The 12,824-nt window shown below is 33.8% G+C and overlaps 1 protein-coding gene across 9 annotated transcripts in view; it reads left to right on the top strand.

Moving 5' to 3' along the window:
- The window catches only part of LOC106876851 (myoferlin), a 204,650-nt gene that overhangs the window by 97,559 nt on the left and 94,267 nt on the right, over positions 1 to 12,824 (top strand). For 8 of the 9 annotated variants that reach the window (XM_052965716.1, XM_052965718.1, XM_052965719.1 and 5 more), the window contains 3 exons: positions 2,543 to 2,689; positions 5,708 to 5,722; positions 10,760 to 10,803. In XM_052965716.1, the coding sequence (XP_052821676.1) occupies positions 2,543 to 2,689; positions 5,708 to 5,722; positions 10,760 to 10,803 (206 nt within the window). The remainder of the gene's footprint in view (positions 1 to 2,542; positions 2,690 to 5,707; positions 5,723 to 10,759; positions 10,804 to 12,824) is intronic. The other variant, XM_052965717.1, reaches the window with a different exon arrangement.

Here is a 12,824-nt window from a genome sequence, read left to right as displayed (position 1 = left end):
GACGGGTATTCACATTGACATTACACATCCAACGGAGCATACTGGCTTCATTCCTTGCGAGCTTACGTATGTCCTCAGCAGTTACAGCCCATGTTTCACTGCCATGTAGCATGGTTGTTCGTACGCATGCATCATACAGTCTGCCTTTTACTCTGAGTGAGAGTCCCTTTGTCGCCAGCAGGGGTAAGAGCTCTCTAAACTTTGCCCAGGCTATTCTTATTCTAGCAGCTACACTTTCAGCGCACCCACCCCCACTACTAACTTGGTCGCCCAGATAGCGGAAGCTATCGACTACCTCTAGTTTTTCACCCTGGAATGAGATAGAAGTTGTTTCCTGTTTGTTTGCAGTCTAATCTTGTTAATGATGAGTGGCATGTAGTCTATTAGTTTGTCACATGTGGTTGAAATATTCAATAACTAACACAGACTATGCTTTTGAATATGTAACAATTTTTAATGTTTGTTTTGTAAGTTTTTCTGGAACATTGTATTTGTGTTTTCACTAAATATATGAAAAGAGAGGTTTTTTTCACATCACTGACTATTGATTTACTGAAGTTGGCCGGTTGCTGTTGTAATATGCAGGATTTAAATTTGCATATTACTAAAAGGTTTTATGGAATATGGGCAGAATAACTTAGCACCATGAACAGGCACTACAAAAAACAACCAAAAAAAAATGGATATCAGGAAAGAAAAGATTAGAATAGTTGACTTTCAACTGAAGAGAATATATGTTTCTTTTTAAGATGGAGCTGACCTTTCCCAGTGATATAATGCAATTAATCAACAGGAAAGGCCATCATATAGATCATGAGACAAGAGATTTTTGATCATTTATATCTAAGCAGAATATAGTTATGACTCTTTGTAATAAACTGTAGGTTTGTACCCTAACAATATAAGCAAACTTCAATTCTCACATTTACTTCTACACAGTTTCAATAACTGTATAATATCCTTGCTTTAATTAAAGTATTTGTATTAAGAGGTATATTTTAAGTCATCTCAATGAACAATTAGCACAATCAGTATTGTTTTGTTACATATTTTCAGCCAAGTTGAATCAAGAACTGTGTACAATTAAAAGCACAATAAATAGTACCATTAGTACTAAGTTGCATTTCTTGGATTCTGTGTGCATATGTGATAACACAAGATGTCCCAGTGGTTAGGGTGTTGTGCTCATAATCATCTATATTAGTAAAAGCAAGATTCTGTCTGTCCGTCTAGTATCCCTGTATTTCAGACTACATTTGCTCTACATAGACATATCATACTATTCTGGAATCAGGATGATCCCGAGATTGAAAATTTGCCCTTCATTTGGTTCTTGAACATCCACTATTGGGATCTGATTTAAAAGTATTTGGGTTGCTATTTCTAGCAGATAATTCTTGGCTGATTCACACCATTTTGGTGGTGTTTATCATATGACATCAGAGATTAAGGAGGAGAGAAATGACTTAGCTCCAATTTGTCCCAAAGTTCTTATTTCAACATAAATTAATGCAGCCATTTATCTCCTCCTTGATCTCTGATGTCATATGATAAACACCGTGTGATAAACACAAATTTAAATATTCGGTACAAGATAGTTTTTAATGAGCTTTTTATATAATATTTTCATTTCATGTTTATTTCATTCATTGTTTGCAATGTTCTCTCCCCACTCTCTCTTACATACACACTGTCTCTCTAATATAAACACACACACTCCAGTTTTGATTTTTTTATTACACAAATATCACATTAGAATTTTACAATTCAACATAAGACGTCCCAAAAAATATGCGACTGAAAAAGAACATTTAGCAGCACTATAGGTATTAAAATATCTATATGATCGTTGCTATTGTTTTGCACACTGAATGTAGTTGGACTACCTTGATGTTTGTTTAAAAAGAGAGATTATGACTGTGATAAAATAATGAATGCAATGTTTACTAAACAAGTGAGCACTATTATACAAAGAAATAATTAGCTGTAAAATATAAAAATCATTAGAATTGGGAATCGAATGTAAAAATATTATCAAGTGACTAACAGAAAACCACCTGGAGGGCAGTCTTTCTGCTAGTAATCATTATAGACATATTATATTCTTGTTATTTAGCTCTCTTTAGTTTTGGGCCACAGGCCCAATTAGCCCTCTGCTGGAGCTTTTAAGCTAGTAAGGTCATAAGTTTGATTCTTGGATAAGCAGTGCAATTGACTACTAGCTGAGTGGTGATATAGCTTATCTAACTTCAGTTATGACATTCTAGATGTTCTGTTGCGTTTGACAGTGGAAGGGCCAAGTGGGTGTCTATGTCTGTACAACTACAACTACTTTGGTACCTAAAACAATTAGGTTTGAAATGTTTGGAATGTTACTCTGTTTTATATATATATATATATATATATATATATATATATATATATATATATATATATATATATATATATATATATATATATACGTTGTGTACTATAAAACTATATGGTAAACAAAATTATTGAAAAATTGTATGCTTATAATATTTTCTTTTTCTTCTGCTAGATGGATATTGGAATGGTTTATGATGAACCTACACATGCATTTATTGGAAAATGGCTTCTTCTTAGTGACCCAGATGACACATTGGCTGGTTGTAAAGGTTACCTCAAAATATGTGCAATTGTTCTTGGACCTGGTGATGAATCACCTGTAAGTTAAAGTTACTTCAATTTGCCTCAGTTTGTTTTGTGTTGGCAATATTTTCTCTTATGCATGTTTCCTTATTGTTTTTCTTTTTGACTAATTTTTGTTAATTGCTTTCTACAGGAATTAAAACTCTTGATTCATAAGTTATCATTTATTTTCATTTGATAAGTTTAGCTGATGTAGATCACATTCTAAAGCTTCTGGAAAAATCAGTTGTCCACATTAGATTGTGTAGCCTCTCTTATAGCATTCTGCAAGATAACTAACAGTATGAAAATATCTATAAGAAATTACATTCATATAAAATCTGACACAAACAAAAATTTATTTATCTGATCTATCAAGGCAGAAGATCCTGACTGAGATCTTCCAAACTCACCTTCTCCACACAATGTTTGGTCACCATATCATCATCATCATTTAATGTCCGATTTCCATGCTAGCATGGGTTGGACAATTTGACTGAGGACTGGCAAACCAGAAGGCTGCACCAGGCTCCAATCTGATCTGGCAGAGTTTCTACAGTTGGATGCTCTTCCTAACGAGTGTAGTGGGTGCTTTTACATGCCACCGGCATGAGGGCCAGTCACACGGTACTGGCAATGGCCTCGCCTAATAAGGTGCTTTTTACGTGCCACTTGCACAGGAGCCAGTCTTGCGGCACTGGCAACGACCTCGCTCGAATGATTTTCTAACGTGCCACCAGCACAAGTGCTAGAAGGTGATGCTGGTAACAATTACGCTCAAATGGTGCTATTTACGGGCCACTAGCACAGAAGCCAGACAGTTGCTCTGGCAATGAACATGCTCGGACAGTGCTGTTAGTGCTCCACTGGCACAGGTGCCAGCCATCGAATATGGTTCAATTTCGATTTCACTTAAGAATGTTGTCTGTCACTGCCATCACGTGATTGGTTCTCATGGTATCCACTTCGTTAACCTCAAACAGTGTGCTCTACAGTATTCAATATCCTCATCAAACTCTTTCTCCTGTTCACCCAGAGTAATATATCCTTCTGTATGGAAAGGTGATAGTGTGAACTCAAGAAGAGTAACCTTTCCAAACCTGCTATCTGCTGCTCTGTCACCTTCCTATTCACCAACTAAAAGGTGACACATGATCAACCATCTCTTTTAATGCATTGTCGTTTTCTCTTCTCAGTGGTTACCAGTACAGTTTCTTTAGAATAAGATATATCTGAGAATTGCACTCCTACATTAATGCCTGTGCATTCTCATCATTGAAAGCTTTGACAAAGCAATGTTGTTACTTTGATACAAGCAAATGAAGTTATTGTGGCTGTTTTGAGAAACTAAAGTTTCTATCCATCTTGGATTGGAATTATCTCTTGCTAGACAACTGAATTGTACTATATGCTGACAGGATTATTCCTATCTAGACTAACTCCAGTATATTCCAAGGTTCACTTATATCCCATACTCTTCCTTCTGCTCATTAATAATTTTATTTTATATTTCTCATACATACTAATATTTACATGACCCATCCTACCTTCCTCCTTAACCTGTACATATGTTTCATCTTCCCATAATCCAAACACTTCAAACTAGACATGCACTACTTTAATATACTGAGATCTTGTCTGCTGTACCCAATACTGTCCACCACAATGTTTTATATATATAATAATTGATGAAAGAAATGAAAGATAGATTTAGCACTAGTCTTTATTTAGTATGGTTATCGTTTTGACCCATCCCACAACTGTCTGTTATGGGTAGGATATTGTGCATCTAATTGTGTTGCATCGAACTATGCAGTTTGTGTCACATCAGGTACAAGCATGAAGAAGATGTCTCACTAGATATGCTGAGTTGTCCTAGGCATGTTGTTCTTGCCTGCTGCATTTTGGTTATGACCGACTAATGGGGCTAGCTACAGTTATCTGTGAGTATATAACATAAAATAAAAATCATACAATTATAAAATATAGAGAGTAGAATCTGTCAAAGAAAGAGTACATTTAGGTTAACAGGGAAGGGTGTGCACTCTGTTATAGACACACACACACACTCATGACCAGGAGTGCACACCTCTCCTCATTAACTTAAATGCAAACCTTCTTTGATAGCTTGTACTCTCGATATTTTATGATTTTAATTTTATGTTATATACCCACAGACAGTTGTAGTTAGTCATAACCAAAATACAGTAGGCATACTTAGGGTATCTCAGTATATCCTGCAGAACATCCCCTTTATGCATGTACCTGATGTGACACAAATTGCACAGACTGATGCAACACTATTAGATGCACAAAATTCTACCCACAACGGATAATTGTAGGATGGATCAAAATGATTGTTGTACTGAATAAAGACTAGTGCTAAATCTATCTTCTGTTTCCTTCATTATTATCTCAATTATCACTGTGGAATTTCTGATGTAGATCCAGCTGATATATACCCTCACTGTGGATGACACCAGGTAGCCCAAACTATGAACATGCTTTACTCAACACACTAATTGTCCAAAAAGAATTACACACACACACACATGTATATATGTGTGTGTGTGTGTGTGTGTTTATTTCAAGTTGTATATAAAAATGATTTAGCATTAAATTTCAGAAGTACTTGTGCTTTTTAGTAGAGCACATACTTGCTAAACTTTTACAAGAAGTGAAGTGATAATGACTTTGAAGTTTCAACCTGTTAGCCTTTGTTGAATGAGGGCAAACAGGCCAAAACTTTGAAGTTACTACCACTCCTCTTGTAAAAGATTTCTCTCCTGTTGAAAATGTGGGCTATCATCAAAGAAAAATGTTTATGTATTTCCAGCAGTTATGGACTTAATATTTGTAGATTGTTCATAATTTTGAATTTAATAAATTAGGCTCCTGAAACTGGTGTTCTATTTTGAATAGGTCATTTGTTTATTTTCTGTTTGATAAAAACCTGTAATTTGGTTTACATGCGTCAAGATTTTGATTTGTGGTCATGCTTTCATTTTTTTTTTTAATTAAAATCTTTTTATGTGGTTTTCTTTTGCACTCTTAGATGAAAACTTTAGAGGTAAGTCATTAAAAGTAGTTTTCAGTACACCCTTAAATTCATTTAATCATATGCTTTTTTTGCCAATTAGCATTTCAGCTAAGTTGATTTTGCTTAATTTCATTTATCCTTGCTACATATCTGCTCTCATATCTTCATTGTCAGCATTGTTGTTGGCATGGTTTGACAGATAGGCAATGTAGCATCCTGATCTTGTGTCATTTCACTCATGAGACCTGACAAATTTTATGTCAGAACTTGCTCCTTTCAAAGTCTTCTTTAGTCTAACTCTACAGAATTTGCCTAAAGAACAACTTCAGGGTAATTTTTCCTTAGCATGTATGATTCATTTTTGTTTATATATGAATGTGCATAGTCCTTTTTCTTTCCATGCATCAGCCAATGTTTTTGATGGCTATTTGCATTCAACCATTATCAAGTTGATTCTTCATCAGTTTTGGTATATACTTTCACTTACTCATAACCTATTGCCCCAAAAAGCATTGCATTGCTTACACATTTCATGTTGTTTACTTTTCATACAGAGAGAAAATATTACTAGCAGAAGTGGCAATTATCTCACCATTTCCTGTTCTATCAAACCCTGCCCAATAGGCTATCTCTATATTCCATTCCATTAATAATTGACACAGAGCTTATAAAACTTAGGAACTTCTTCTATTAAGCTAAATAACTGAATGCTTAGTTCCTGTTTACATATTCTATCAACTACTCAAAAATAATATAGTGCAGCTCTTTCTTCCTCCAGCTTTCACATCCTCAATATTCTGCTGGGTCAAGGAGTGTGAAGACCAAGAGGGTGCCTATATCTGCTCCTGAAACAATTAGTGAATGCAGATATATGTTACCAGGTCATACTCACATATGAATAACAGTTATGGTTTTAGTCAAGGACAGTTCTGATTTCCGAGTAATCTACCAGAGATCCTACTTCATTTTTTTTTTCTTTTTGTGTATTCATTATTTGCAATGATTACTCTGTAGACCAGTATTTCTGGCCTATGGCCTGCAGACCCCTGGTGGTTCACAAAAGTAGTACTAGGGATTTGTTAGCATGTTAAGCTGACAGACCTTTCAATATCCTGGGGTCTGGGGAAAACTCATTTAAATAAAAGGGGTCCTTGGTAGTGAAAAGGTTGGGAACTACTGCTGTAGACTCTCTGTATACTCACTTTTTATGTATGAAGCAAAATTTACTACTTCTGTGCTAGTACCTTTTTTTCCGTTTTCTTTTTTTTGTTTCCTGACACTAGCAACTTTTTAGCATCTTTAATACCTTTGAAGTTCTCATTCCATCCTTTTGATTTGAGTTTTTCTAAAATTAAAAATTTTTTTTTTTTATCTTAAGACTCTGTACAGAAAAATATTACAGACCATCCATTCTTGAATTCCTCAGACATTATAAGATAGTTGAGAATAGCCTTCCTTGATAGATACCCACTACAACACTAAATTCTTTATCCAACTCAGTATTGATATTGATAAATTTATCAAATTTTCATGCCTGTCTTGATCCAAGATCATAAGTCATTCATTCATCTAACTGTCTCACATTCTCATTGTCCAAACATTTTGCTTCAAAATTTTATTTGCTACTGCTTGACTTCCTAATCAAGTTAAAGATTTTTGGTAGACAAAGAAACTATTCCCTAGCTATCACTAAAACTAATTAACACGATTCAGTTATTAGTGGTTGTAATATAAGGGTATCAAACTATTGATGTAATATAACTACCAAGAGCAATACAGCACAATTGCAATAGTAGCTAATACATTTACTTCAGAATCAAGTAATTTAACAAACTATAGGGTGGCCATGAAGTCATGCACCATCCTGCAATATGTGAAATTGCTAACATTCTCTTTTTTTTATCTCTTTTCACAACTGCTACTATTACTCGCAAATCAATCCTCATTGAATGGAAGCAGATAATCAACAAAACAAGGGCAAGGTAATGGTATGGTGTAGTGTAGGATTTAGCACAATCAAGTAATTGGACCATTTTATTTTGAGAGCTCTGTGACAGGTGATTTGTATCTGGACATGCTTGGCAACAAGATGCTTCACGTGCATTCACTTGGAAGGGGAAATTCTGTCTGGTTTCAGCAGGATGGGGCTCCACCCGATTATGCATTACAGGTTCGTGATTTTCTGAATGAACATTTTCCAGGGAGATGGTTCAGGTGTTGCGGGCCAATTGAATGGGAATCACAGTCACCAGATTTAACTTCCATGGACTTTTTCGTTTGGGGCTTCATTAAATCCCTTGTGTATTCTAAAAAGATTCATGACCAGGGACATCTTCAGTGAATTATTGAAGCGTATGAACAAGTCAATGGCAATGAAGAGCTATTTGAGAGGGTTCATCGCAATTTCAAATTCCGTATGAACACTTGTTTAGAGCTACATGGCCAACACTTTGAACATTTGCAATGGATTACCTACTTCATTGCTGATAAAGCATACATGATATTTACCATTGTGCATGACTTTGTGGCCACCTTATAGTTTAAGTTAAGAGAGTTTTGATACTAGAAAGAGTAAAAAAGAGAGTAACGTACAAATTGCTACCAGTCAAAACTATCTAAAATTCTGGAAATATTGGAAAGTAATTGTGAAGGCTCAATTTTCAGTTGAATATACTGAAACTGGAAGGCTTAGTTCTACTCAAATTACTTAATATTGTTTTAAGAAACTAATCTCTCAGTATTTACAGAAAGTAATCTTAACACACACACACATACAAATACATTGTATAGTACAGCTGTCACTTGTACTTTTTTTAAGGTTTTGTCTTACTTCAAAGCTTAACTCCCTTTTAAAGAATGAGTTACTTAAGAGAATATAAAAATTTATATCACACATGCAAATAATGATGGTATGTAATTATCTTTCAATCCAAGTAATTTAAAAAATAAAGTTATGGTTTGGAGATGAAAATAAGCTTGATGCATGAAAACTAGTTTGGCATGAAAACTAGTTTCAACAGAAATCAAAAGTTGCAATAAACATTTCTTCTGGGAGCATTTCAGAATCAGTTTCTGAGGTATCTAGTTTTTGATTTTTGTCATATTCATTAAAACTTTAGATTTTAGTAAATTTCCAAAATAGCTGCAAGTTATTCACTGATTTCTTCTGAAAAAGGATATTGTATTTGAGAGCAAGTCATTGTAAATAGTAAAAAATAAATAAATAAAAGGTTGTTACAAAAATTGAATTTCAGGAGTGTATTCCCCACTTTGCACTAAAGATTGATCTTTCTACTATTCAACCAGCATGAAAGTCTTTTTATCTGACAAACTCAGAACTGGACAATTCTGTAGAATAGATCATGGAAGCTTTTGCTTTTTTTTTTATATACATTCAATCTTTATTTTTTTTTTTTAACTATATTATTCTACTACTTTTAATCATTCAGATGTGGTTATGCAAGTATCTTGGAAACAAATCTTTCTTTGCTCATTAACCACAATTCTTTAACTTCTTTAAAATTCTAATTTTTGTTTTCATTCTTAATATATTTAATTAAACTTAGCTTCTCAATTTCTTTTTATTTTTTCAATTTGGATATTATACTGGGTAATATTATGAACAGAATTTTATAAAACTAGTCTTTCATCTGCTGTTTATAATTATCTTAATCTCAAGTTGATGGTTGTATTGTTTAAAAGTTTCACAATAAGAAGCTGAAAGATGCATTTTGTTAATGAAATGCTTGGATTTATATTGAAATGCTTTTCAAAATCAATGGCATAATCATTTGTAGATTATTTTTCTACCTTAATTCTAAACAATACAATCAACTTTTTACTGAGATCATTCTTAATGGTTCTTGAAATCACTTATGGTTAAGGATTGTTATAAACACTGTAAACTAAGCTGAATGTATCTTTTGAATTCAGACAGCTTTCATAAAATTAAATACTCCTCAGTATTATTATAACCTTGGAATCATATCAATACATTAAGACCTATCGTAAAAGTTAATATCTCTTCCTAACATTTCACTATTTTCTATAGTTGATTCTATAGACTTGATTTTTCATGCTAGTCATATGAATTCTTTGAATTTTTACTGCATAATATGCATGAGATGATATTTGCTATTTAAAGACAACAATGGAAATATTTTTTTGTATCATTGTTTGTAAATCCTAATTATTTCTTTTAGTCATGTGGTAACATTTATCTGATAAATGTTAATATATAAAGAAGAAAATTTTTTTTTTGATAATGTAGAATTTTATTCACATTTGCAATCAAGTCTTTCAAGCTTGTATAATGAAATAAATTTGTTGTTCAAGCCTCATTTGTATGTTTTTTTAAATTAGTCCATCCATTTACATTTAGACCAACTGAAAGTAGAGTTTTAATCTTTCACTGTTATAAATGTGTTTAGACATTAAGAACTAGTATGTGCACACAGACAAACACTCACTTATCTATATCTACAACAAACTGATATGCTTCCTACAAGAAAGGTAACTTGAAAATCTTTTGCTTCTTTAAGATAACATTTTTCAGTAACATGGAAATACCTATATTAATTGCTTACTAAAGGGTGTTGGTTAAGGGCTCTTTTTATGCTTGGCTTTTCATTTTCTTTTCTATTTATCATATGTATGTATGGATGGATGTGTGTGTGTTTATGTTGTAAAATGTGGAGGTGTGTAAGTATTGTATTCATGATTATAAAATTGTGGTCTTGATTCCTGAACTGGGCAATGTGCTGTGTTCTTGAGTAAAACACTTCATTTTGCATTGCTCCAGTCCTCTTACCTGGCTAAAATGAGTAATCCTTCAATGGACTGGCATCCCATCCAGGAGGAAAGGTAGTATGTATGCCACAGAATCCAGGAAACCAGCATTATGAGCCTATAGCTTGGGAAAGACCTCAATTTTTTTAATATATATATATTGTAAAATAAGGATAAGAATATTTAACATATCTATGCAATGCAACTATGATGTCAGTTCCTGGTTATAAGTCATTTTTATGAACCTATGGTTGTGATCACTTCAATCTTTCTTTGTAGTCTATTAAAGCATCATCTCAGAATGAAGCTGAAGACATTGAAGCGTAAGTATTATAAAGATAACTTTGTAATGGTTGAATACTTTTGTCTTGATTCCAACTTAAATTAGCTGTCAGTATGACTATTTTGATTCCTAAGACCCTCTTCTACTACACATATTTGGTTTAGAACTACAACTGGTGATAGGTTTACCCAATGTGGAAGTATTATGTATCTCCTGCATCTAAAATGCCTTGTTTATAATGATGTCCTTTTTTTTCCATAACTTTTAGTTTCTACAAAATTTATTTACATCTTCATATTTCTAACACTGGTTCCATTTACTGGGTCTCACTATCACTGAGGACCTTTCTTAATGAAAACATATCCTTAACATAGTGAAGATCACATCCCAACTACTAGCTCTTGTCTTCAGGACCAGAAGATACTTCAGTCCCCAACAATTATCAGTTCTCTACAAAGCTTGTGTGGGGTCCATAATGGATTGTTGTGCTCACTTCTGGGACAATGCTGCTGTCACAAATATAGACCATATCCAGAAAAGAACTAATCTGATTGATTGGCACAAAGTCTTTTACAGGCATGCTCCAGTCTCTAGCTCATAGGCATGCTATTTTTTCTCCCTTCCTTTTCTACTGATACTATAATGGCCTCTGTTCCTGTTAACTGGCTGGGATCATGCCACCTCCACTCAGCCTTTCCTAGCTCACTTATCTCTCCCACTCCCTTAGCCCTTTCATCCCAACAATCTCAGAGGTTATACTACTGGAGATGACATTTGTTTGGTGATGAATGCCTTTTGGGTTACAGTTCTTTTAAGGTTTATGTTCTTGAGTGGAGACAAAGAAAAAATAGATTTCACACATGTTCCTTAAAATATGAAATGGTGAAGCACACACGCATATATACAGTTTCAAAATACATCTCATGGATGTTCTGGAATGCATCGTCAGTGATATTCTAGAATGCATTGTCAGTGATGTTTCTGGACTCCCAGGGTGTTTCAGCATCAGACTCCCTCACCCATTTAAATCAGCCAGGACTGATCAAGTATCAGTTTGCATCCCAGTAACAGCAAACCACCTGTCTGCCCTCTTTATACAGAGCCACCCAGTCTCCTTCTCTGCAGCTTCTTTGCTGCTACAGTAACTCCAAGCCCAGTCAGAGCTATGCAGAATGAATACCCCCACAAAACCTCGAAAGCCCACTTCTACTGCCTTGCAAAGTGTTTGCCAGCTCTGATTTTTAGCAAGCTTCTTCTCATGAGCTTTTTCCATGTGTTCCTTCCAAAGCACAATTATTTCTCATATGATCACCTGTTTGGTGGAACATGAGAATGCTGTCTGTGGGCAGAGTTGGTACAGTGTTTCATATATAAGTGAAATAAAAGATGTAAACCATATAAAAAAATGTATGTACATATAAAGTGAACTGATATTCAAATATATTTTTGTTTACTTCAGTATGTCTTTAGCTCTATATACAATAGAGCATGTTAATTGTAAATATGAAGCTTGGAACAATTCCACATTGAAGATGTTATAATTAAACGAAAAAAACTTTCTTGTATTATGCATGATATAAAGACTTGAAGTCATCTTTAGCTCCAAGTGTTCAGCATATAAGCAGTGAAATTTGTTTATAAAATTATTCTAGCAGAATGAAAGCTATTGCACTTTAACCCTTTAGCATTTAAACAGGCCCAAGTATTCTATTGGTTTTATGTTCAGACCAGCCAGATGTGGCCTCTCACGCCTACTCTACAACATTATTCTACAAATAAACAATCACATCATTGAAACCTTGATTCAAAACAAGATGAATGAATAAGCATAACATTTGACAGTAATTCGAATGCTAAAAGGTTAATACCATTAATGCTGGATATAGATATGACGAAAATAAATTAAGTTGTTGAAAATCAAAATTCAAGAACTTTTCAAATTTTAAAGGAAGACATAAAATACTTCATTATTAACATATTGACAGATTTTTTTTTTTTTTTTACTTTGGGTAAATCAGATTTATATTAATATAATAAAAGCTAAAATCTAATGTAAATTCA

Source organism: Octopus bimaculoides, chromosome 2 (genome assembly GCF_001194135.2).
Source record: "Octopus bimaculoides isolate UCB-OBI-ISO-001 chromosome 2, ASM119413v2, whole genome shotgun sequence".
Taxonomy (NCBI): domain Eukaryota; kingdom Metazoa; phylum Mollusca; class Cephalopoda; order Octopoda; family Octopodidae; genus Octopus; species Octopus bimaculoides.
The sequence above is the reverse complement of the archived record's forward strand: the minus strand, read 5'-3'. Positions and strand labels throughout refer to the sequence as shown.